This window comes from Microtus oregoni, unplaced genomic scaffold, assembly GCF_018167655.1.
Source record: "Microtus oregoni isolate MIOR12 unplaced genomic scaffold, Mior012 000079F_ref0000094, whole genome shotgun sequence".
Taxonomy (NCBI): Eukaryota; Metazoa; Chordata; class Mammalia; order Rodentia; family Cricetidae; genus Microtus; species Microtus oregoni.
In genome coordinates this window covers 2,427,036-2,454,801 of record NW_024544537.1, presented here as the reverse complement: position 1 = coordinate 2,454,801, position 27,766 = coordinate 2,427,036, and the positions used below count along the sequence as shown (strand labels likewise).

General features: G+C 34.1%; 1 protein-coding gene across 2 annotated transcripts in view; it reads left to right on the top strand.

Annotated features, from left to right (window-relative positions):
* The window catches only part of Dmd (dystrophin), a 1,759,261-nt gene that overhangs the window by 896,966 nt on the left and 834,529 nt on the right, over positions 1-27,766 (top strand). For both annotated transcript variants that reach the window (XM_041642825.1, XM_041642826.1), the window contains one exon: positions 14,496-14,671. In XM_041642825.1, the coding sequence (XP_041498759.1) occupies positions 14,496-14,671 (176 nt within the window). The remainder of the gene's footprint in view (positions 1-14,495; positions 14,672-27,766) is intronic.

Here is a 27,766-nt window from a genome sequence, read left to right as displayed (position 1 = left end):
CTGACACTGTGCATTGTTCTTCTATTATTTGTCCTTGGTCATGTGTTTCTTAAATAATCCCAGGTTTCTAGCCTTTTAGAGTCTGGGTTATTTGGGGATTACATGTAAAGTGTGGTGACTCTCATTAGATTCCAACGGTTATTTTATATTTGTGATTTTCACCAATATATTATGAAATTTTGATTTTTAACACCCCGTCAGGATAACTTATCTATCTTATCCTTTAGAATTTAAGCTCATGGGATCACCACATTTTTCCTTTCTTAATCTAATCAAAATTCCCTAACTCCCCTTTTGGAAGAAGACTGTTCATTCATTTCTCGGCCACCCAGACTCCCGAAATAATCACACAGGAACTATATTATTTGTAATACTGTTTGGTCAATAACTGAAGCATATTTTCAGCTATTCCTTATATCCTAAACTCACCCATCTCCATTAACCTGTATATCGCCAAGTAACTGTGGCTTACTGGCAAGTTTTTATCAAGCATCTCTCTCCAGCAGGGCTACATGGCTTCTCAATAACTCCTCCTACTCTCTCCTCCTCTATCTGCTTGGAACTCCCACCTTGCCCTATTCTGCTAAGCCATTGGCCAAAACAGATTTATTCCTCAATCAATAAAAGCAGCACATAGACAAAAGTACTTAACACACCACACCCCAAGCAGACAAACATTAGTTTTTGTTGTAATTGGAGCGGCGGGGCTGTGTCCCCAGCACCCCGGCCACCTGTTAGCTTATGCCCCGAAATAACAACACACAAATTGTATTCATTTAAACACTGCTTGGCCCTTTAGCTCTAGCCCTTACTGGCTAATTCTTTTAAACATTGCCTGGCCCATTGGTTTCAGCCTCTTAACCCATTTCTAATAATGTATGTAGCACCACGAGGTGTGCTTACCAGGAAAGATTCAGCAAGTCTGACCTGGTGGCTGGCTGCATCGCCGTCTGCCTCAGAGAGCAGAGCTATCGCGTCTGCCCTGGAGAGGGGAGCATGGCGTCTCTGAGCTCACTTCCTCTTCCTCCCAGCATTCTGTTCTGTTTACTCCTCCCACCTATGTTTTAACCTATGAGGGCCAACCAAGCACTTTCTTTATATTTTAACCAATGACATTCCTCCATCAAGTTTTTGTTGCTGTTGTGTATTACAGATTGCCCAATTTCATCATCATGTATAGGGATTAAAGGACAAATGATAAAACACCTCTGTAAATTCATCAAGTCTGTCCCAAGTCTCCTTATTAGGCTTCAGAGTCCTTTTTAATTCTTGATACGAATAACTGAGGTCTGACTATTAGCCTACTGTATAAAGCCTATACTGTATATATTAAGAGAGGAAATAATTAAATTCATTACATCTTTTAACATAGCTATAGTATTATGTTAAGTTCTTGAAAGGAATATTGCAATCATTTATTAATTGAAGTAAAAATACATATGAAAAGAAACATATATTTGGGAAGAGATCAAAATCTTGTTTTTATATGGAATTTGAATTCAATCCATTTAGTTCATGAATCAGTCTGTGTAATATTCATATCCTGCCATATAATGTTTGTTTGTTTATCAAAATGTCATTGGAAATATATACATTGTTTTTTAAGACTACTTTTTTTTTTCTTTCTGGGTGAAAAATCATGTGTTTAAAGTAACTGTTACAAGCTAGAGTTTTCTAGATATAATTATAGTGGCTAAATACGGTGGGATAGAAACATGGCCACAAAACTGGTAAACTCATAAATATTAAACATGAAGTCTGGTAACTTTTGAGAGTTGGTTTAGATTAAAAAGCCAATATCTCAGTCAAAAATAGAACATTTATATGATCTCAAAAAAAGGTGTCTCATACTCCTTCCAGCCAATCCATACTTCCTATAAGCACATTATATATCTTATTTCTATCAGTACAAATTTATTTTGTCTGGAATTCTTATAAATGGAATCATTTAGTATGTACTAGTTTGATAATCATATTGATTTTGAAATTCTTCCATATTTTATTAAAATGGGAACATTTATTTAGATGGCTGATTAATATTTCATATGTGAGTATTTTACCATTTCTGTTATCCTTTTGAAGAATATTTGCATTGTCTTCAGATAAGCATACATGAAAATGTCTGTACAAGACTTTTGTAGAGTTTATTTTCATTTATTTTCTAAGAAAGGTTTATAAGTACAATCACTGAATTAACTATTTCATTGTGTAATATAATATAATGTCTTTTGGGCTGACAAATTGGCTCAGAGGGGAATGGCGCTTACTACCAGGATTGATTACCTGATTTGATCCCTGAAAACTATATGTTGAAAGTGGAGAACCAATTGACACCTGAAAGTTTCTTCTGACTTCCACTTGTGTAGTATGTCATGTCCACCATCTCTATAAATAAACAATTACATACAGAAATGAATATAAATGATAAGATATTGTTAAGCAGTTTTCTAAAGTGGTTGTGGCATTTTATAATGCTCCACGGGGCTCTATTTTCTTTCTAACCTTTTCAAGATTTGATCAGGTCTGTGATTGCCATTTCACAATTTTATAATCTATGAAAGAATATTTTATAGTTTTAATTTATATTGTTCCCCAACCTGCCAGTATTAATCATCATTTCTTCTGCCATTGGACATCCATATACAGATTATCTGTCCAAGATTGTACCTTACTTATTGTTTGATGAAAGTTATATGACTTTAAATTCACTTTAGCAGGCTGGAATTTGAGGCTGAGAAGGAGTTTCCTACTTTTGATTTTATTTATTTTCCTAAGTTTATTGTAATTCAGTGTTCCTTTTCAGGAAAAGTATATTGGTTTCATAGAAACACTGTCATAGCATCTTTATCAGTAGTACGAAGTGTTTAAGTTTTTCACTTTCTTTGACCAGCTGTTAACAACACTCTTTTTATAACCATCAACAATGATCTTTTAGTCATTAGCACTACATGTTTAAAACTATAGAGGTGATTTTAATAGTGATTTTTATCACATGTATTATCAATATACTCAGTATCTGTACATTCAGTAAAAACAATTGGTTCATTCACATAGATATTTAATTTAAAAACCATTAAAACAAGCATATTAGAAAACTTGAGTATAATTATAAGCTTCGAATTGGAACCATAGATATTAGATGTTATAGATTTAGAAAAAAACACCACAAAGTAAACCCAGTCTGTGTTGCAGTAGAATTTTGTAAAAAGAAACAGATAAGTATTTGTTCATATAAAATCATTTGTGAGGTGTCCTTCATTTATCCATTTAAGAAATTATTTCTGTGTACCACCATGTATCTGGCACATGGCTGATACAGTAGGCAACGAAGGGACAGCAACAGTTACTTTCTGCTCCCATGTAGCTCCTTGTCTAGTGCACTGGATGTAACAATTAGAAGAGTAGAAATTTGTGTTTGTGTGTATTGGATGACAAAGAATGGGTCAAGATTCGAGGAATGACCAGAGTGTCCCCATTGCACGGGAGTGAACCACCTCTGTAGAAGCATGCATGTAGACTTGGAAACTCACTTTCACATGCCTGAAAAGATCTTCTCCAGAGCTGATTTAGAGGTCTGAATGTTGTCTCTGTTATTTCAGTTTTACTAGGCAAGGAAATAGGCATTCTTTTTGTTCATCTATCTGGAAGATTAATCTATAAAGGTTATATACAATATTGTAGGAATAAATAATTTGAGAGGAAACAATTTGTAGGATATATCTCTAAATGACCAGAGTGCGTAAAAATCTTGTGCACATAGGATCAAGTGTGTAAGAACTATAGGAGTATCAATAATACAAACAGTAGCCAGAGGAAAAGCAAGTGCAGGGTTCAAATATACGATTCAGTAGTTTCTAGACCAGTAACTGACAAAATTCATATGTCATTCGAATAAATCAATAAAAATCATTTTCAAAAGAGATGTTAATATTGGCTTGAAAATATTTCCTTTGATGCTTTACTTAAATGGAAAGTTTGTTTAATGCTGAGTGTTACCTTAGGAGGAACACATTGCTAGAACTAAAACCTTAGGAAATGATTCCATTACATAATTGCCTCTTTTCCTTTCCACAAATAAGATTGAAAAGGAAGGCAATTCGGTTTCAGTTCATTTTCATCTCTGTAGTTATTGCTGGACATTTAAATATTCACATGGATAAGTGGGACTGTTCTGGCACTGTATTTTCTTAAGTCCTCAGTCATTTCACTCTCCTGGATTCATTTGGTTTGGATGAGGTTCACAATCACGCATACTGTTGACATTTTAGAATATGCTAATAGCAGAGAAAGAATCAATCCTTTTGTGCCTGATGGTTTGGGTTTCCAGGGTGTATGCCCAGGCAACAATTGCTGCTATCTTTGCCTTTTCTCATTAGATTCTACAAAACACAGGAATGGAAACACACAATAGATAATGAGTTAGAAATTAAAAAACCCAACAGCAGCAATTAGAATTTGAATTAAAATGAGCTTGTATTTAATGGCTTTATAACTTTGGAGAGGTATAAAAGATTTTACATTGCTATGATGCCCAATTCGTATTTAGATACATAGTGTTAATTTGCCCTGGAGCTTTCCTAACTTAAACTGAATGCTTAAAATCAATGAATAGATGTTAAACATACAGATCGGTTCTATAAAACCTTTTCTATCTAATTCTGGGTCTTTCCATTTTTGAGGTCCTGGGAAACTGTTCCTTTCCTTGTGGAAAAAAATAAGGTTCTGAAAGAATTCAACTGACTTTAATGTCGCTTTTCTATGTTAGTGTATAGTATAGTTCCCAAAATTTACTTTGAACTTTTTACAAATTAGAAACCACCCAAATGTCTAGTGATATCATATCATGTTCATTCTCTATGAATCAACCCTGTTTTATAACATTTACTGAGCTGAACACTATTTAACACTGCATTACAAAAGAAATGCTAAACAAACTGTCCTCAAGGTATTTACAATAACAGATGAAACAAATTCTTTGTTTCTTATCCTAATTTCATGCTAAACTTTCTCTCTCTCTCTCTCTCTCTCTCTCTCTCTCTCTCTCTCTCTCTCACACACACACACACACACACACACAAACACAGAGGGAGACAGAGAGAATTGTAATTATGCATGTGCATACACAAAGTTTCTGATAATTTGTAGCTTTCAAAAAAATCCACAGTTGTATTATGTAACATTGTATTTATCTACTTGGGTGCTGTGTTGTCTTGCATTATATTTAGGTTGTTGATCAAAAGTAGAGGTTTAAGTATGATTGCATAGCTCATTAGCTGGAAATCATTTTGAGCATTGATTATTATTAATTTATAAGTGAAAGTTATAGTAATAAAATCATCATCATTACAAAAATAATATTTGCACATTTGAATGGAATATTAGTGGAGGTTGTAACGTATGCCAGGAACCCCTGATTTCAGAGAGTTGTGAGAGGAAAAGTTCAAGTCTGGAGCCAGCTAGAGCTACATAGTAAGTGTCTCTAAATGACTCCTCTTTCAAAAAAATATTGTGTATTATTGTACTGCCTCTCAGCCTTAAGTCTTTTGCCCATCCATGATATTAATCAATGTGTACTCCATCAAATATCAGTAAAATATAATATCAAGGAGGAAAATTGCAACATTACTCCCATCATTTTCCTATGTAACTGGTTATGAAAATATTCAGGCATTCCAAAAATATATTTGGATAATACTGCTACTTTTATAGCATATACTTTTAATTTTGAATTAAAATATAATTGCATTCTTTTCTCCTTCTATGTCCTCCCTCCCAGTTCTCCCATGCCCCTACTTTCAAATCTGTGACCTCTTTTACTTTACTAGTTAGTATTATATATATATGCAGAGGTATATAAATCCAACCAGATGAGTCTATTTAATACTTCTTTTAAGTAGATGATTTCCTGTCAACCCCATTTACTATGCCCAACTAACATATTTTTCTCCAGTCCCATCATCAGTACAAAGTAAGTTTTTTGTCTTCTTATGCCGCAAATGGATTTATTTCCATTATAACCATGGTGTGTGGTTTGAATAGGAATGGCCCCATAGCCTCATGTGTTTGAATGTTTGACCAATAGGAAGTGGTGCTATTGGGAGGTGGGGCCTGGTTGGAGTACCTCTGGCATTGTTGGAGGAAGTGTGTAACTGTGGAAGTGGGCTTTGAGGTCTTATATGCTCAAATTAGGCCTTGAGCAACAGTCTCCTGCTACTACCTGTGGATCAAGATAGACAACTCTCAACTCCTTCTCTAGAACCATGCCTGCCTGTATGCCACCATGCTTCTTGTAGTGATGAAAAGGGACTGAACCTCTGAAACTGTAAGCCATCCCCAATTAAATGTTTTCCTTTGTAAGCATTGCAAAGGAATTAGTCATGGTGTCTCTTCAGAGCAATAGAAACCCTAACAAAGACACAGATTTTCCCTAATGCAAGCTATCACATTCAATTAGCTTTCAAATTGGTTACTCCATAGTTTTCCCATTTTTTGATCCAGAGTGTTTTTTTTTCCAGTTGCTTTTCCTGTAGGCAAGGTGATCAGCATTTAGTATAACTCTGGACACATAGGAAGTGCTCAGGAAACAGTAAAATACAGAGTTAAAAAGTTTTACACACTTGGAAAATATTAATATAAAACTCTTGCTTTTACTGCCAAATAAACTAAAGCTAACAAGATGGCTCAGTTGGTTAGAGTCCTGTTGGAGGAGCCTGACTACCTGAGTTTCTTACCCAGAATTCACATAGTGGAAGTAGATAACCAAGTCTATCAAGTTGTCCTCTGTCCTCAAAATGGGCTCTCACATGTGGACATACACACCACAATTAAATTGATACTGTATTTTTATTTAAAATTAAACAATACCAATGAAATTTACATTTTAAGCAAACATTTCTAGTCCTTATTCTGTTCTATTCACATATTGCCTTATTTTAAATGATTGTATTACTATTTCTATAAATACATTTGTACACATTGTATCCTGGTCTAGCTTCCAATTTTTCTAAAATAAATACTTGCGTGGCTCCAAATTGATAATAACTCTAGAAAGAAATGAGGACATTTTAAATGACTTTTTTTTCCTTTCAGATAGTCTTGTCATAAAAGCCAGGATATTTTTGTTTACATGAAATATGTCCAAAGTTGAAATATCTAACCTGTACTGAAGACCAAGCTAGCAATTATGTAGAAAAAAAAATTGTATACCCAAATCATGTGTTCTGCAACCAAGACCACTTAACAAAGGAGCAAGCATGTCTGTCAGACACTAGCTGCCTTTTAGCAGAGAAAGGCCAATTTGTTTTCTTAACAAATCGGAACAAATGGAGGAAAAACAAAAACAAACTGCTTTGAAGTGTTCTCAGGCATTTTCCCTGAAGTTCTCACAAGTGATTTCAAACCCAAGAGGGACTGAGTAATCCTGTGAACCTAGAAAAGCCTAGCATTGCTTTGATCAAAGAAAAATGTAGTTAATTTGAAAGTTGTGTACTTTATGGCAACAGTTTTCTCTAAAGCAATTCAATTGACTTTAGTGAATGGTAGAATAGTAGTAACATACTCCAAAAAATACATTTAAACAATCAAACAGACAAACGGACTTTAAAACATATATGGTTTGATAGCACATATTTGATAACAGATTTAATATAAAGACCCTGTTTCAGAACTTTAAAAGCCACAGTTGTGTGTGTCTGTGAATGTGTGGATGTGGTGTTTTGGTGAGTGGAAAGTATGTGTAGGTGTAAGCATGATATCTCTTTGTATAACAGTTTGCACTGAATTTCTGTTTAAAACTAAAGAGAAAATACACACACATACACTGTTTTCTACATGTAGTACTTAAAGTACTTCATGATAAATTTGCCTGGTATTTTTGTTAAGAGATAGTAATAATAATAATAACATATCAATATTACCAATGAGATAAATACATGCAAATTAAATTTTATTACAATTTGATATTAGATATTATTCTAAGTCTCATAATAATAAATTACTACTGCACATATTTTCTTTATTTAGTCCACTTGCAAGCTGTTTGTTTTGAGAAGGAAAGTGTCTAATTCTGTTTTTAAAATGAGTTTATTCTTTTAATGACAGTCATTATCACAAGCAAAGATCAAATTACGCCAATGAGCATGCCTACTTTGTGTCTCAAGGGAAAGACAGGTTACTAGATGAGATCTAAAGGAACACCTCCTAACCCCAGTTCCTATTGAAAACTCATTAAAAAGTATACATGTGGTTTCACTGATTTTACTAATGTAGCATAATAAATGTTTAATAGACTGGAAAGAAAATGAGACCAGGGGAAGGAAGAGGCTAAGGGGATATTTAAGAAATTTTTCTAATGTTCATTTGCAAAGACTGGCTCTCTTTGGTTTGATTTAGTTTGCAAATTACTAGTAAAAGCTCTTTCAGACTTTTTCCCAAGGTTAAATCTGAGGCACACTTAAAATCTGGAGATGAATATCATCATCAAGACCTAAAAACACTCCAGTCAAAAAGGTAGAATGAAAGCCATTCCTTTTCCCTGGGACTTTGAGCTAAACTGTTGGGGTGGGAGAGCAGCAGGCTGCTAGGACAATATGGGGGAAGAGGACTTGATCTTGAAATTAGTAGGTAATCCTGACTCTTGCTTTCTCATTCAGAGCCTTCCTGGTCTCCAGTCTCACACCCTATACTTTTGATTCTTTGCTTTCAACTTGGCCTTTCCTCAAAAGCGCAGGAAGCTTTGGCCATCTTTCAGCCTCTCTCACTGGGTTCTGCAGCTGTTCATGCATGATCATTACATATGCCTCCAGGACTGAATTACCTAATTCACAAATTACTGAACAAATATGCGCTGCCCCTGGGCCTCCTCTGTACTTTGGGAATTTGCCCTCTTTGGATTGATTCAGTGAAAAAACTCATTGTTGGATAAAAATTGAAAGATACGTTATGTAGCATGTTAGAATCTCTGAAGACAGTGGTGACTATCGCGTTAAGGAATTAAGGCAGGAAATAAATTTATTTTCTTCATCTTTGAGATCAGATCCCAGACTATTTTTCCAAATGTGTGCATCCTAGGAACTAACAGGGAAAAACAATGGAAATGATTTTCTATAGCACATAAAAGAGACAAAGCAGCATGAGGTTGAAAAACACACCAAAATTCACCTGCCTGTTTGACAACTATTTGTTGGTTCATTATCTTACATATTTTCTCTTCATCAATTAGTAAACTAAATCAATGATTAGCCTGCCTGAAAAGAATCTAGATTGCAATAATTGAAACCCTGTGACAGGATACAGAATTAGGTATTCACTCACTGAGGTTTTGTATACTTTTGCTTTGTTCTATCAGCCTTCATCTTTATCTCCCAAATCATACTTTATCTCTCTTGTTTACCTATTTCATTCCTTAGTTTGAAGTTTGCAATTCATCTATTTCCTACATAGTACATATAACATTGCATTGTACATGTTCTCATAACTGTGGTGTTTTACACTTTGGTGCCTTGCTTTTCTGTATTTATCACTGTTTATTTTCCATTCATTGTATTTTAATATGACTCTGGAAATTTTACAAGTAGTCTTTTCTAAAATTTATTCAGTGTGTCACAGAAAAAGTAGGGTTTCTCTGTTTCTTATTCTTCCATCTCTAAATGATTCACATTTTGCCTTCAGTGTATTTCTTGTTTCCTCCCCTCAATTTAACAAGACTTAAAAGAACTTAGACATGTAACAGTGATGTTTTCTGTAATTTCAGTTCCCTTCCTGATTAAAAAGGAAACTAAGAGCAATGCAATTGTTATCAGACAGACATAGCCCTTGTATATTCACAGTTAGTTGCCCCCACCTTTGTTTCATGGCATATCAGTTTTAAACACCATCATTGCCCCATTTGCCAGGTCACTGAGATTCTGATTCTGAAGGCTTGACATGGAAATCAGGGCTTTTGTGTTTTGAAAAGGCTCCCTGGGGGAGTTTGATATGCACGCCTTATTAAGAATGAATGCTTAAATATTGGAATCAAATCACAAAGCTTTCTACCTATGTTGAAAAATCCAATAGATTTAATTATGATTTTCATTTTGTCCAATATTAAAACTAGATGTTAATTGCTACAAAAGTAGATAAGGATGCCAATGACAACTGTATATTAATTTAATATCAAACCTTAAAACGTTCATTGCCAATGAATAATTCATTACCTATGATAAGTATACACTATAGAATTAAAATTAATGGTTTTCATTCTTTGAATGAAGCTATTGAGACTTCATGTTTAATGTAAATTGAATGCTATCTTTTTCTGCCTCATAAGCTAAGCATGGTACAGCAAATAAAATTTTTATTTACTGTTTGATCCGTTTTTTCTCTTATGCTTTATAACTGAAAATTCTTCTTAAGTAGAACATACACTATAAATATTTCTTTTTGGATACAAAGTCTTCTCAAACAAATTCAATACACTATTTAATGAGGTCTTCTTTTGCAAAGTTAAAAAAGAAAACTAAAGGCTTTGATTTAGGATTCTGTATAAATGAGATTAAGAAATAATAATTTTAAGTAATTATTCCATTTTTAGCTACACAATACTATCTTATCTGCAATATGGAAATAATAAAATCCTTAATTGGTTCTACAATTGAGCTGTAAAAGTCACCATAGACATCAGCTGGGAGATTCAGCACTAAGATCAAAACTACCAATGGATGTGTTTGACATAAGAAATCTGAAGTGGTTTTATCATTGTGACCAGCAATAAAAATTCTTTGCATACAGAAGATTCATGACATTTACTTTGCAACCTTACTATGCAAAGCTTTGTCTGTTTTGGCACTATTCCCCTCCTCTTAGAGAGAGTGAGAAATATAGAATTCCTGTCCCTAAGTAGACCCGATGATGCAGAATCTTCAGTTTAACTAGCTCTATATGAGTTTCCTTTAATAATTTTAAATTTTATTATGATAATTTATTCATAAGTAAATGTTTATTTGGTAATACAAGTACACCATATTGTACAATATCTATTCCTTTTTTCCCCCTAAAACTCCATCTTGTCACTCCACAGTACCTCTCAAATTTGTGTCATCTTCTATAATTCTGAGTCTTTTATTATTACTGAGTCCAGTAAGTTCTTGTGTCCTGGGCATTTTAAAACAATGAGCTTCAAATCTCTGAGTAATTTTGAGCAGCATGTGATTGTACAAAGATGAAATCTAAAAATGCTTTCTAACTGCCTCTATGCTTACTCTTTTAGGCAAAGCTTTTCCCTTCAGGAGTCTCATACATGCTTGCATGATTCTAGTTGCTTCCAAACCCTGGTGATTTTATTGAACATTTCATATTACTTCCAGACTTTTCTTTCCTAACCCTTTGTCCAATTTCTAGTTTAGCTTTAATAACCTATCTTCTAGGTGCCTATACTTGGCTACGTTGTCTGCCTCATCATTAGTCTATCCTTCTTTAGAATAACTCAGTAGCAAAAAAGGCTTCATACTTGTAGAATTTTTTTCAGAGTGGAAGGCTCTCTCTCTCTCTCCCTCTTTCTTTCTGTATCTCTCTCCTTTCTTCCTTCCCTTTCACTTTTTATTATTTAATCAAGGATTCACGTAGCTCAGACTGCTTTAAACATTTTGACCCCTACACCTCCACCTCCAAATTAGCAGATACTGAGATGACAGGGAAGTGGCACCACACAGAGCAAGAAAATGAGTTGTCTTCAAATGACTTTCCATGAATTACAAACTCCATAATAAAAATAAGATATACTCTGTTTATCCACAATACATACCCATGGTTATAACTCTGCTTACCCTCACATTCTCATAACAGCAATATAAAACCCAGGTTATTTAATTGCAAGAAGTAGACTACAAAATTACTGAAATAGATTGTCTACAAAGGTCCTTGCATTTTGATATCATCTCCCTCTCCCTGAACCTCTATGTGACTAAGTGCTAGCCATTTATCAACTCCCAAACTTCCTTAGAATCCGTTTGTTTGTTTCCTAATAATTACTTCATTCTTTTCTGATTTATTATATATTAAGAACCTTCATGTCTCTGTCTTATTGTATATAAGAAATTGTAACTCACAACTGTACAACTGTTTCTAATCTCTTCAGCTAGAATACTACCTTTTTGTTTTGTTTTGTTTTTGTTTTGTTTTGGGGGGGGGTTGTTGTTGATGTTTTTGTTCTTTTGTTTTTTCAAGACAGGGTTTCTTTATGTAGCTTTGGTGCCTGTCCTGGAATTAGCTCTTGTAGACCAGCCTGGTCTTGAACTTATAGAGATCCACCTGCCTCTGCCTCCTGAGTGCAGGGATTAAAGGTGTGCACCACCACTGCCTGTCTTCTTTTATGATTCTTTTAGTGATGCAAGGATACCATCGTGTTGTGTTTTATTGGGCTAGCTTCCTTTCATCTCTTTCATTCTTCTTGCCTTTCTATATTCCTTCCTTTCTTGTATCCATTTCCCTTAATTCACAGATCTATTCACTGAAAAGATACGGATTGAAACTTCTTATACGGCTGAGTGGTGGTGGCGCACACCTTTAATCCCAGAAATTGGGAGGCAGAGGCAGGCGGATCTCTGTGACTTTGAGGCCAGCCTGGTCTACAAGAGCTAGTTCCAGGACAGGCTCCAAAGCTACAGAGATACTCTGTCTCTAAAAACCAAAAGAAAAAAAAAACAAAAACAAAAGAAAACAGAAAAGAAAGAAACTTCTTATGCACCAGATAGAGCATTCTGAGTTAGACAGAAAAAGTGGCCTTATTTCTATTATTTTATTGTAATAGGAATGCAGTCACAGTTTGTTAAGACTAGTGTCTTGCTACCAAGTAATAGTTATTAATGCCTACAGTGGCGATATGAACAACTAGAAAAGTGTGAAATGTAACTGATGAGTCAGGTTGGCTAGTTGCAAGAAAACATGACATGTTTGTACATCATGTATTATGTACTGTCAGGAGTATGGTCAAGACAGCAATGTAAACGTTGAAGAAGGCATGTTTTCATTTTTATTGTGCTGTGATGTGACCATCAAATGAAGACCTTGATAACATTATTGTTGATTTTTGGGGTTATTTAATTGCAAGAATTAGACTACAAAATTGCTGTATTAAAAAGCTACTAGTAGGAGCTAGAGAGGAGGCTCAGTGGTTAAGGGCACCTATTGCTCTTGCAGCAGACCCAGGTTCTATTCGCAGGTGATCTGATACACTCTTCTATCATTGGCATGCACATTCACTTATGTGATGCACATAAATTCATGATAGCAAATACATGTGCATATTAAAAACATAAATAAATAAAAACTGTAAAAGTGGGATTAATAAAATAGTTTGACACTGAAGAATGAGTGAAATTCCTATAGAGAGTTGATTAAGTTTACAATCAGTTTTAATTCTTTGACTTGGTAGATATGTATAAATGTCTGTTATGAACCTAGCTGGTATTGCATGAACAAGTAAAGGGACATGTGAATATTAAATCATTTAAATCATATGTATGAACAAGAATAATCTGTGTATTGTTAAAATATTGCTAGTAACACAAGGATTTGGGAGCCATTTAGATTTTAATATGAAATTATCTCAAGTTTTTATTTTGCACTTCAGATTTGCCAATGTGTTATTTTCCTTTAAAATTCTAAATTATCTCTTAGATAGGTTAACAGAGAAGGGAATGTAATTTGTATTTTTAATGGTAAAAAATCATTCTCATTTTATTCATACTTGGTTGTAATCATTTCTTTCTTAATGGAACAATTTTCTGATACTTTACTCTTAAATTTCATCTATGATAAAATGTGGAATATATGAAAGGTTGACACCACCAATGACTCATAAAACTGTTCTGATAGCTATAGATTATTTTCAGATTTATTACTATACATTAGAGGTTTCTTGATGGGTTGCCCTGAAAGCAGTTAATATTCAGTTTTATGTGGCTTTATAATGCAAAATAGATTGGTGCAAACAGAATTTGAAATAAATGCCTTTAATATAGTAATTACTTTTATTTAAAAAGCTCCTGAAGGTTTTAAAAAATACTATAGATAAAGTACGTTTGTCCTTTTTCACCTTTATATTGACAACCAACTAAGAAATCCAAATACTTGGTACATGTTTAAATTTTACAACGCTTCATAGACTATTAAACATAGAACATCCTTGTGGGGACAAGAAATCGAATTTGCTCTTGAGAAGGTTTCCAACTAATTGATTTGTAGGACATGGTAACATCCTCTTGCTGACAAGCTTACAAAACAAACCCTCCAGCAGAATTGAGAAGGAGCTTTCTCACTGACATGAAAGTTGTCTTTCTGTCTTGTAGCCTTTGGATGTGGGCATAGCAAGTTCGTGGAGCAGCTTTCACTGTGAGCCTTTCGATTTCTCCCTCTCGGTGGAACTGTACATGGGAGCATGTTGTTTAAACTTTTTTTTTTTCAAGTTAAAGGACTTGGGGTTTCATGTTTGTTTTGTCGTTCTTGGTGGCTTACAGGAACTCCAGGATGGCATTGGACAGCGGCAAATTGTTGTCAAAACACTGAATACAACTGGAGAAGAAATAATTCAACAGTCTTCAAAAACGGATGCCAATATTCTCCAGGAGAAATTAGGAAGCTTGAGTCTGCGGTGGCACGAGATCTGTACACAGCTTTCGGAAAGGAAAAAGAGGTAGGGAGCAGGGGGGGGGGGGGGTTAGCAGAGCGAAACTGTCCTTTCTAACATGTCATTTCAGAAGATATTAGAAACTGGGTCAAGAAGTCCATGAAGTTAATCAATAGCAACAAAGATTTTTTGTTGTTGTTGTTTCTCTTAGGGAGTAAGATGCATACACTTCCTCTCTGTTTCTTTTCAGTTGTTTTAAACTTCCAAGCTTGAGTTTTAAAATAAATCACACAGCTATCCTCTTCCCTCATCTTCTCCTCCCCACTTCTCTGGTCCCCTCTAGGCCCTCTGAATGTGGATGACTTTTGTGTGACTGGGTCAGTCTGTGGGGCCACTGGCAGTGGCACCAGGATTTATCTCTCATGCTTGAACTGGCTTTTTGAAGCTGGTTCTCTTTAATGGGATGCTTTGTTTAGCCTAGATATGGTGGGGGGGGGGGGGTTGCCTCAAAAAGACTTTGTTGACACCCAATGGGAGGCCTATTATTCTCTGAGGAGTGGATGGGCAGAAGGGTTGGGGAAGGCAGGGTGGAGCAAGAGGAGGTGGGGGTAGGAACTGGGATTGGTATGTAAAATGAAAAAAAGAATGTTTTAAAATTTAAAAAAATTAAAAATCACACAGGATCGCCTAATGTGAAAATCTTCAGTGTATTCCAACATTAGCAAGCTGAATTTCAAGTATTTTTTTCTACAAAAACGATGGTGAAAAGGGGCAATTATAAATAAGTATTCTGTAGGAAAGATAGGTAGTTGATGAAATTTTAACAGCAATGCCCAGGAATTTACTGTAAAAATGATGGTATTGTTTAATATTTTTTCAACAACATTAACTACTACAATTTTGAAAAGCTACTTAGGTCAAATATCTTCAAATTTAAAAGAAAACTAAAACATAGAAAAAAATAGTTGTATTCAATCACCATTTAACTTCCCCTTAGAATCTACTGAGTACACTGGAAGGCAAGTGTGTGCTGTTGGAATTGGAGTGATAGAAACTTTATACATTAGATTTGGAATTCTTATTCCAGTTATGGATGTTAGTGGTTATTATTGCATAAAGAAGGACCTTGCCTTTATTTACCAAATAAGACTATAATGATAAATAGTGAAAACTCAGTTCTATGGCTGAGTCACTACATCCTACACATGATCTGGCTAATATAAAGATATATATAATAATACAGACACAAAAGTTCTCATGCATACATTATATATACAAAAAAGTTGCCAAAGATAAAGAATAATATCATGATCTGAATACATTTTTAATTAATCTTTATTTTAAATTGTTTTTTATTTTAAGATGAAGTAAAGACCACCAAACCCATTTCTAAATAAATTTCATGGGTAGTTCTATCCTTTTTTCTATGCTTGAAATCTTGGTATTAATCATACAACCATTCTATTAATTAAATATACTAATATGTTGATATGCCAACGGTTTTAAATCCGTATAAGTGTCACTCCTGATGTGGACTCAACATGGTAAAAATAAGATGGTAAGAAATGGGTAGATTAATGATACTGGCATGAAATATTGTAAAATAGATTTTATGAAGACCTTATATCGATAATTAAATTTTTCGGAAGATTGTTTTTATATCAATTTTTGTTCTTGTTTTTATGAATAATAGTGTTTGAACAAACCATATTCTCATTTTTCTGATGCATGTGAACCTGAGTGACTATAATCTTATCTAGTTTGACTTCTAAAAGGAAGCTGTAATTTATAAGTAATTACTGGAGCATTATATCTGTTCACAAAAAAAGGTTTGAAATTTTATATTCATCTAATATTATAGAACTATTTTGTATTGACTTTGTTGTAAAATATTATCCAAATTGTAGATTAATCACACAGCTATGGATGTAGCAAGAATAGATTAGAAAGGCTTCTCTTGTTTATATATTTTAACCTACATTACATACTGTACTTTTGTCCTTTAAAAAATCAAGATCAGCTTTCGTAAAGTTTTAAAAACTTGACTATTATAGCTGTCTATTTCATATCACATGTTTCTAAAATAAAAGTTGTCATGTTCATCTATCCAGTCAGATCAGTTTTGTGTCAGGGTTTCTTGAATATTTTTACATCAGTTAAGTTTTGTGAAATGTAAATATTTTTCAAACTGTTCAAAGTGACAGGTTCTTCCAGTTCAATCACTGTTACTTCAAAATACACATTAGCAAATGTACAAATAAAGAAATACTTCAACAATAATATGTTAACATGGAATTTAAAGGGACTGCAATCATGAAACTATTGTTCCTCAATAGCCCATTTTTAGTACAACACCAATGGAAGTAAAGAGGAAGTTATTTACACCACAGAAACAAAATAAGATGTCTCTGCCATATAATTTTTTTATTTGTAATGACCTATAAATCAGAAATACTGAACAGTCCTTAGTCAAGTGTACATATGACGAAAGTAATTTTAAACATAATTATTTAAATCCTTACTGATAAAAAAAATAAGACCTTCCTCTTCGATAAAACAACATATCTGAAATAATTGTAGTTGAATTCCTGATGCATTCTGCAGTATTGTCTTAGTGTTAGGAATCCTGGATTTAACTGGATTGTCAAGGGGACTCGTGGAATATGCATATATATTCTGTATTTGCTCAGGATCATAATCTCTTCCATGCAGTCATTTTGACATTAAGGTACATCCTCTTAAAATCACTTTCTTCTGAAAATTCCAGGAGAGGTACATGTCACTGAAATGTGAAAACCCATGCTTCAGGGAGTAGATTGCTGGCAGCATCATGAAGAGTATTGTATTTAGGGTTATAATGTCATCTGATACAAGATTGACGAAGAGGGATGCAAGGTGACAGGAAATGGAAATTAAATTCATAACTTTAAATTGGGCAATCCATGGACTTTAGCACTAAAATTTGTCCTATGGAATTATATTGCATCTTTTTTTAGATACGTGATATGACACCCATTATTTCACACAATTACTATATTACCCTATACTAAGGAATATTTTTTCTTAATTTAAAAAATGCTCAGTGAATATATTACTTAAATTTGTCCTTTTCACAATATCTTTTAATTCTTTCATTCCTTCAATCCTTCCTTCCCTTCTTTTGATTTTATTGTGTATATGTGCATAATGTGAGTGTGTGCATCTTTTATTTCATGGGAAGGTCAAAGGACAATTCTGTGGCATATGTTCTCTCCTTCTATCTTTACTTGGATTCCTGGGCTCAAACAATAGTTGTCAGGCTTAGAGGGTACACCTTATAACTGTTACACCATTTCACATGCCATTTCCAACATTTTTTATTGGAAAATACTACAAAAAGAAAAGTAAAAACACGGAATATTAAATGCCTGAATTCCCTCTTATTCTCTTTTTACTTTCTCTAAATCAACATTTGTTTTGCAATCAGGCATCTTCTTGATGTCCCTCCTCCACTCTGCTGCTTTGTCATATGAAGGATATAATATAAATTGATACGAATTTTCTTTGTATTCAAAGAAGTTTAAATGCCATTATTATTCAGCTTGTCTCAATTAGAATATAGGCATGCCATAATGGGCCATGTGTTTATAACTCCTAAGAAAAAAATTAAAATTGCATATTACTTAACATAAAGTCACCATTGGAATGTCTAAATTAGGTTAAAATGTCCTGAATTTTATAATAATATCCCATTTAGTTCATGCATTTAATTTCATTATTTTATTGAATTATTCCATTTAAGTCAAAAGCACCTTTCACTTCACTCCTCTACACTGACATTGACATTTCAAAAATTATATATTATTGACTTAAAAAAGTTCTGGATCTGTCTGTTTATCCCCTCATGGTACAATTTAATTTGCACCATAGTCTCTAACTTTCTTGTAAACTGCAAGTTTGTTCTAGGCGAGACTTTAAAAGACACAAGTTGAATTTTGTTTTCTTTCTTTGCCAATATAGGTCTCATAAGATACTGAATCTTATATACTATAACATTTTTCAGGATGCAAAATAGGAAATTGTATTATTGCTTGATTAAGATGATTACTATGAGAAATGATTTCAAGTAGCTTTTCATATTAATAATGAGTCCCATATTACCATTAGGATCCATTTTTTATTCTCTCCATCATCAGTTATTACATTAACACATATAAAATAACAGGTTTCCTAATTTTGCTGAGACATTATGTTTGCCAGTCATTTTATTCTGCTTTTATAAATACTTACCTTTTTTCTACATTGGATGATGCCATTGTGTACTCAAAGATTCTTTTATCATTTTATTCAATGTGCTAATGAAGTATACCTATTGTTCTTGATTGTTGACAGCTACTTCTGGCCCCATGATTCATAATCCCATGATCTTTGGAGTTATCCTGACTCTTGTTTGGAATTAACTACCTCTCATGCACTTCTTATTTTCTTTAGAGGAAAACATTTGCAGAAATTGGCAGAAGAATATTAGAAATATTCCTCTTAGGAATATTGATTTTTTTTTTGGTAAACAGTCTCAGGATAAATAATGTTTAAATCTCACTTTTGTAATGATCTGTTTCATAGTACACAGAATGTGAAAGTTACACTTTGCATATTAAATAGCCCTTATAGTATAAGCCTGACTGTTTGATCAGTAGTTATTATTTATTTAAACCTCTTTATAGGAATAATTTACCTGTTTATGATCTATGCTATATTTCACATGAAAATTGACAATGCAAACAAGATAATGGGACCCATTCTTAAATACACTTAAATAAATTGATTTTAAAGACCTTGGTTCACTGCTTCCATTCAAACTGATACTGTTAATTAGCAATGAGCTGTATCTAATTCATTAAAGTCAGCCTGTAATATTTCTTCTTGAAAATGTCCATCAGCAATTCATATTTTTCCATGTACATCTTGTAACATGACTGCTTTCTCTTAATAGTTTCTAATTAGTACTTAATGCAGACTCTTATAACTAAAACAGCTTTCTGCTTTCAGCTTAGACCAATCAGGTTTCCAACTATTTCATTTTTTTAAAAACAACAGACAAAAATTGTAACATGATTCCAAATCTCTTAACCATGTATACAGTCCTTTATATGTGTATAGCTAATATATATAAAATAGCATTAAAAGCCTTCTTACACATTCACATTCTACACACAGGATTGCTTCAGCCTCACCTTCAGTCTGATTACTGTATATTTGAACTTCTCCTGTTTCTCATTCCTAGTTTTGACATAGACTTCATCTAGTTCAGCATTTTCAAACTGAATGCCCAGAGCCTAGACGAAGCTAGAATGAATACATTTTTCCCAGGAGCCTTATTTTGAAAGATTTAACATTTAAATATTGAGATCACCCATACTTTTCTAAAAATAAGAATTCCTGTTTGCTTGTTTTTTTTTTAATTAAATCCAGCTACTAGGCAGGATTTCTTATGTTCTCTCTTGACACAATCCATTTTGACTAATTGATGTTTCAGATCAACTAGTCAAAGTGTTATTTCTCTTCTATTCCAGGAATTACCTGTAAGTTGCAAAAAATTGATAATCTAACAAACTACAGTACTTTCATGGCCTTTCTAGGAAATGCATATATATATATATATATATATATATATATATATATATATATATATATATATATATATATGTGTGTGTGTGTGTGTGTGTGTGTGTGTGTGTGTGTGTAAATGTTTCAAAATGACTGCTTTTGCTAAGCAAGCATCATCATCATTTTGCCATATCTGTACCTCTTCACTCATATTCAGTAATAGTTTTCCCATAGACATTTACCTTAGCTATACCTCATATAGACCTCTATGTAGCACAAGTTCTAATAGGTCTTAATAATAAAAGCCCCAATCAGATATTGGAGAAAATGCTGAGAGATCAAGAAGACAAAGGAGACAAACCACAACCACTATACTTACTTTATTTCCCAGCCATAGAAAAGAGACTGTGTTTCTATTTCCTCTTGCTTTATCACCTCCTCTCTCTGCCCAGTCATATTGCTTCCTGTCTGTCTGTACAGACCTCCAGACCTCTGTGGTTAGCTAGTGCCTAGCCCTGCCCTCTAGCCGTCAAGCAGATATCTTTGTAAAAAAGATATCAACATATTTCCAATTTTGGTCTAAACTTAAAAAAGAAAATTGTAATTAATAAAAGAAAAAATGTGTAACAAGTATAATAGCTATATATAATATATACAGGCAATGAATACATCAACAATTTTTAGTGAATTTGTACTTGACAAATTCAGAGAAAATACTCCATATCTATCTGTCTTATCTTGGTGAGTCCAAAAGTTGTACCTAAATCATTTTCTAGCTTGCGTTACCAAAACTATCCTTTTATGTCTCTCAACCTTATATCCTTTACATTTCTTCAGTGAATTTCTTTTTTGAGTTTGGTAAAAAAGGAAAACTATAACTATTTAGTCTTTGACTCCCTCAGGAGACCCAAAGAGAAAACAATAATAACTGAGGAAACAAGAAGTACAAACAAGTGACTTCCAAAAAATGTGAGAAATGACAGAAACAGCTGGCTGCCTGGACAATCACCCAAGGTTTTTATGCCATATCGGGTCATCCATCTTCAGTCTATAGGCCTAGTATATCTAACAGACTTTTCTATGAATCGGTATATTTTTAAGGGTTGTCCTATCTTATCTTGGCAAAGTTTGGCAGTCACTTTCTTTTGTGTCCTGCTTCTCTGATTTGTATAACATAAATACTGTCAGCAGTCAAGGCAAGAACATTTTCTTACCAAGTAGCTAACCTTTGCCACAAAAATAGCAAACTCCACTTGCAGTTTCTTCAATGTCCATCATCTTCTCTGAAGAATATTGGTTCTGCCAGGAGTAGACACTGTCATAAAAAAGTGAACAAACTGTGTTTTTAAAATATATTAAATGCCATGTTATGTAGATTGCTGAAATGTTTGAAGATGACCTGAATCTCTAAAATATATCGCTGTTTGACCTTGAAAACATATCAAATATGACCAAAAAGAAAAATTTGGGTTGTCAAGTCCTGGGAGAGGTAGCTGTATCATTTGTTTTCCAGTCTCTGCATAATTGGAAAATGCAGGGCTTGTTTCAAGTCTTGGATAGTGTAGTCTATAAGGTGGGATCATCTCAGCTAGCTACCTAGAAGTTGCCCAGAGCATTTTGTAGTGCAAAGCCGATCTTTAGAGCCGGGCAGTGGTGGCGCATGCCTTTAATCCCAGCACTTGGGAGGCAGAGGCAGGCGGATCTCTGTGAGTTCGAGACCAGCCTGGTCTACAAGAGCTAGTTCCAGGACAGGCTCCAAAACCACAGAGAAACCCTGTCTCGAAAAACCAAAAAAAAAAAAAAAAAAAAAAAAAAAGCCGATCTTTAGGTGGTATTTTTCTGCTTAATGGTGTTATCACTGTCCTGGTGGTATTGTCATTGTGGGGTCCTATCCTCCTTTTGGAAACCTCAAATTTCACTGTAAGACATGGTCTTAGTTCACTGCAGAAAACTTAAACATTTTAAATGTTATGTGCAGCATATATCAAGAGATTAAAGGATCAATATTTGTTATGTACATCTCGAGTATAAAAAGTTAATTCCTAGTTATCTGATAGAGACTCAAACCTGAAATCATGTACAGGAAGCTAAATGAAGTCTTTTTAATGCTATATGATCATTAATAACATAATAAAAACTTTAAAATATATATTTGAATATTATAAAATTTTAGATAATATATATGTCTCAAAAATTGGGCAAAATATTAGGAGATTCATAGCAACAAAATAGTTCTTTTATTTCGTTTCTCTATTGTCCCTTATGAGGTAGCTCTTCTGATATGATACAGAAATTTTGGATTTTACTTTAAGAAGCATGCTTGAGCTTAGAGAAGGAGAGAGCCACACTCCAACTTCAACGTCAGCTTTAATTTTTTAACTTGACTGGTACTACAAAAAGACTATTTTCATTATGTATGTAGAGAATAGCAGAAACAAACATTTGGGAAGATTTATGTAATTTTATTCTACTGGGGATATGATATACCAATATGTCAATTTACTTTTTCTTGGGACTTTATTCCTGGATGATTTTCTTTTTTTTCTTCAGATGTCTCATTTATCCAGTGACCAAATGTAAAATTATATTCAGTCCAACTTGAAAAGGCTATAGTGTATAATAGTCTCAAACTTGTTCAAAGTTGAATGTCTCTTCTGAGACTCATGGAAATCTGTTAACTGTAATTCCCCCGTATAATCAAAATTGAGATCTCATACTTCAAAAATATAATGACACATGACATACATTACCATTCAAAAATGTAGGGACGAGAGCATAGTGAGAAAACACTGGACCAAAGCAAGACCAAAACCAAATGGGCAAACTCCAAACTCTGCCTCTCCATGTCTAATGTCAAAATGATCTTATGATCTCCAAATCTATTCAGCATTGTTGACTGCCACCCATTTATTTCTCTTGAGTGGGTTTCAGTCCCTGTTAGAAGTTCTCTTTGCCAGGTATCCCAAGACTCAGGCATCTCTAACATCTTGGGGCCACCAAGATAATTCAGGTTCAACTAAACAGTTTCTTGCAATGGTCTCTCTAGGCTTCCATTCAAAGACACCCCTGATACATGCCTGGCCTCAACAACTTTCCTTAGTTGTGGAGGCAAAGTCCATAGTCCCTTTCTTCATTTTTTAACTTCAAAACCTTAGTTGAAGCTGCCAATTTCAGTTGCTTGCTGGTACTGGAACATGAGTTTCTTATTCAATTACATCTTCACCATGTTTCTGTCTTTCTCTACCTGAGCTTGGCTTTCCTGAAATTTACTTAGTAGATAAGGCTGGCTTCAAACTAAGAGATCTGTTAGCCTTTGTCTTCCATGTGCTGGAATTATAGGTGTGCACCACAATTCCTGGTTCTATTCACAATTTGGACATTTAGCTGGGTGGGGTCTTGCCCTGAGGTCATCATTACCTCTATTCAGTTTGTTGATCTTCTTATCCTCTTGAATGCATGATTTAGCCCTATTCCTTTCCCTTGTGCCCCTTATCATAATCTGTACGATTTGTATTTTTATTTTCTGACGGTGCTCCATTTCATTAAAAATATTCATTAGAATATTTGGTGGTAACCAATAACCATACAGTAGAGTTTATACTATGCTGTTTTGAGATTTCCTCTGCCCATGGAATTAGTCCAGAACTCTTCACTTTAGCCCAAAAAAACTCTTCAGACAAGGGTAAAAAGCCACCACAATCTTCACCAAAATATCATACAGCTATTACCTAGGTAACATACTAAAACTCTTCCCCTCTAAAACCTCTTGAGCCAGCCCCCCCCAAGAGTTCATCAAATTGTACTCTGCACCACTGTCTTGCACGTTCCTACTAGTATATACCTTTAAGCAACACTTAAAACATTCCACTGCTTTCCTAATCAAAAGTAACAAAGTCCTAATTTCTCCAAATGAGAACCTAGTCATCTAGTCATGCTTATCAAAGGATTCCCCCAGTCCCTGGTACCAGCTTCTGTGTTATTTAGGGTTTTTTTTTTTTTCTGTAAAAAGACACCATGGCCACAGCAACTCTTACAAAGGAAAACATTTCACTGATATGGCAGCGTACTAGTCAGATGTTCAGTCCATTATCACCATGATGTGGAGCATGGCAGCATTCAGAGAGACATAATTCTTGAGAAGGAGCTGTTGCATGTTGATATCAGGCAACAAAAGTAGACGATGTCACTGAGTGGTATTCTTGATCATAGGAGACCCCAAAACCTGTCCCTAACATGACACACTTCCTCCAACAAGGTCATACCTATTCCATCAGGGGCACACCATTTAATAGGACCACTCCCTTTGGGGGATATTTTTCTTTAAAATCATCACGATTCCTATACAAATGCACACTCCTTAATCTAGATTAAATTTTGCATTTCCTGTCTCTGTTTTAGCCCGTTATATGCGCATCAGTTGCTGCATTCTGATTTTCCACTTGCCTTAGCTTACCACATTTAGTAGAAGGGGGCTGAACATGAGCTTAGCTTTCCAGTTACGTCAGTCATCACTTTCACTAATTCATCATACATCTGAATCAACAAATCATATTGTATTTTTCTTCAGCATTTTCAAATTCATTTGCTTTCCTTCAAATTCCTTTTCTTGTACTGTGTGTTTCTTAAAAAATCATAGCCACATCTCAAGACACAATTATTATAAAACTGTGATCTCTTTCCATGTAGAAACAAGTGTATTTCCTCTACAGTCTCTTTTTGTTCTTTTAGTATACTGTTTTGTGCATGCATTGTGATTCATACTTACTTAAAGCAAGGTAGTATCTTGTTTTATCTATATAACTTACAATACTCAGTCAAATGTTGATACATCATAAACAGCCAATATATCTCCTTAATTCAAATAGTGAGAATTTACATTCACATTGAAATTAAGCTGAACATTTAAGGCTTTACAGTATACACTATTTATATGTTAGAATAGATCTACAGAAATAGCATTAGATTTTCTCCTTTCTAATTTTAAAATAGTGAAATGAATTCAGTTAATCTTTCAGGTGCTCTCTAGAATATAGTATACTTATGAGACAAGAAAATGTAGTTCCTTTTGCTTATAGCAAAATTTGGCACTGTAGTAAGAGAAGTGCCATATTTATTTATATCATTCTTACTAGACCCTTGCCCAAACACTTTGGATGAAATAACTAATAAAACTAAAAATTTTATTTTATACTCATCTAGCATACAGCCAGGTGAGCTTTTAGATTAAATTCATATGATGAAGCGCTATTTTGGGGGGTGATCAGTTAGATTTTAGAGTTATTCCCAGGTGCCCTTAGAGAAGGCGGTCTCTTCCCATCTGTTCTCTGATGACTCTTGAAAAGCTTTCAAGGCCATTCATAATTCTTCATCAGAAGACTGAAAAATTAGCCTCATAGTTAATCCTTTTATGACATATTTTATTTTAGTTTTGCAACTTAGCAGGTTAGAACAAAACAGACAAGTAAAGCCAGCCAGGCTGTTGTACTATCTAATGCGGAAAATGTCTCTTAAATAACTTCTATTATGTTTACTCATCAAATTATGCTAATGTCATCATTTCATTTAGAAACACTGCCAATATGATTTTGAACTAAATGAAAGAGTAGAATAGATTTTTTTTAGAAAAAAAAATGCTGTCATTTCCAGTACTGTGTGCATTGTTTCTTTCCATTAAATAAAAATACTTGCCAAGTATTATTATATGTCTCCCAAGTGGTTTGCTTCAACTATTGTTATTTTCTATTTTTGATAGTTCATTAATGTTATATAAATATTATATATGTATTAAACATTATATATAAATCCTATCCTGATGAGATAGGATTTCTTACAGATAGGGCTCTGGTTTCCAAAAGAAATGACTCAATTTTTTTGGAAGACTTGTCAAAATGGCTGTTTTTACATGTATACAAATTAATTGCTTAGGATTTGGAATAAGAGTAGATAATAGAGAAATCTGAAATTATCTTACATTCTGTTCTTTTCTATTGACTAAATATGAAGCTAATTAAAAAAATCTGAGCAAAAATTCACAGGTGAATAAATATAGAAGGGTATATAGCAAGATAAGATGTACAAAAAATTCAGGCAATTTACCTTTAATCTAGAAAAAGTGCTGATCATATCCAAATTATCCTTGAGTAAAATACCATTTCCATGTTCTAAGAAATAAGAAAAAAAAGTTTAATATGCTAAAATGACTTTCCCAAAATGCATTTCTGCCAAACTGTCTGCACAGTCAACATCACTAAGTTTGATAAGAAATTCCTCATATTGAATGTAAATTAAAACACTACCTCCTCTCCAGGTAGTGGTGGTGCATGCCTTTGGTCCCAGCATTCGGGTAACAAAAAAAGGCAGATCTCTCTGAGTTTGAGGCCAGCCTGGTCTACCAGAACTAGTTCCTGGACAGCCTCCAAAGCTACAGAGAAACCCTGTCTCAAAAAAATTAAACAAATAAAACACTACTTTTCAAAATCTGTGGTATATTATGTAGTCCTAATAAGAAATAAAATACTAAATACATATTTCAAAATTCAGAGGTACCTCAAATACATAACTTAATGATGCACCTTAGGGTCTTTTTTTTGTTAGACTTTTGATGAATTTATATTGTTGACAGCTTTGTTCATGTACATAATACATTCTGATTACTCTCTCCCCATCCTTGCCTTATCATCTCCTCATGCCTATCAGCCCCTTTCCCAGATTTACAATGCTTTGTTTTATGACCCATTTAGTTAAATCAAGGCAGTCTGTGATTATTATAAAAACAAAAATAAATCAACTTAAAAGATGGTCAGGAGCTAAATAGATATTTTAGTTGTTAAGAGCAATTGTTACTCTTGCAGAGGTTCCAGGTTTGGTTCCCAGTAGTAAACAACCATCTGACACTCTAGTCGCAGAGGAACAAAAGCTCTCTTCTGGCCTCTTCAGGCACTGAGTGTATGTAATGAACAATTACAAAAAGAGGCAAAACACCCTTACACGTGAAATAAAATAAATTCACTCAACATTAGTAGCAGATGTATTAAAACAGTTACAATCAGGGCAGAACAGTGCGAGGCATGGGTCACTCCTTTTAGCATAGTTAACCAATAAGGTAAAATAGACTTCCAAATATCACAGACTACTGCCCTTGCTCTTGGTTAACTTAAGGGAGTTGATAGAAAGAACCTGTTGCAGAATATTTCATTTAATTATGTCAAGAAACACAGAGAAATCAAGCCAGTACTCAACTAGAAGCTTCATCTGTACTGGGCAGATATTTTGATCCTGGAACGTACTGTGCACACTACCAGGGGAGTCTAATCAACTCTGCTATTAAACTGTCAGCACTGCACTGCAATCCCGAGTGGCCTGGAAGGATACTACCACATGGAATGATCACATGAATGATGCAGCATTAGCCACCTGTTGACTAGATTTGAGGCCTGCTCCACAAGATGAAACTTTTGTCTGTCCTCATTATCCGGCCATGATCTTGTGACTAGGAAGTCAGAGGCACTCTGCGGAAGATACTACTGCGATTTGATAAGTAGACATATGCTTAAACTGCCATCTATCTTCATTTGC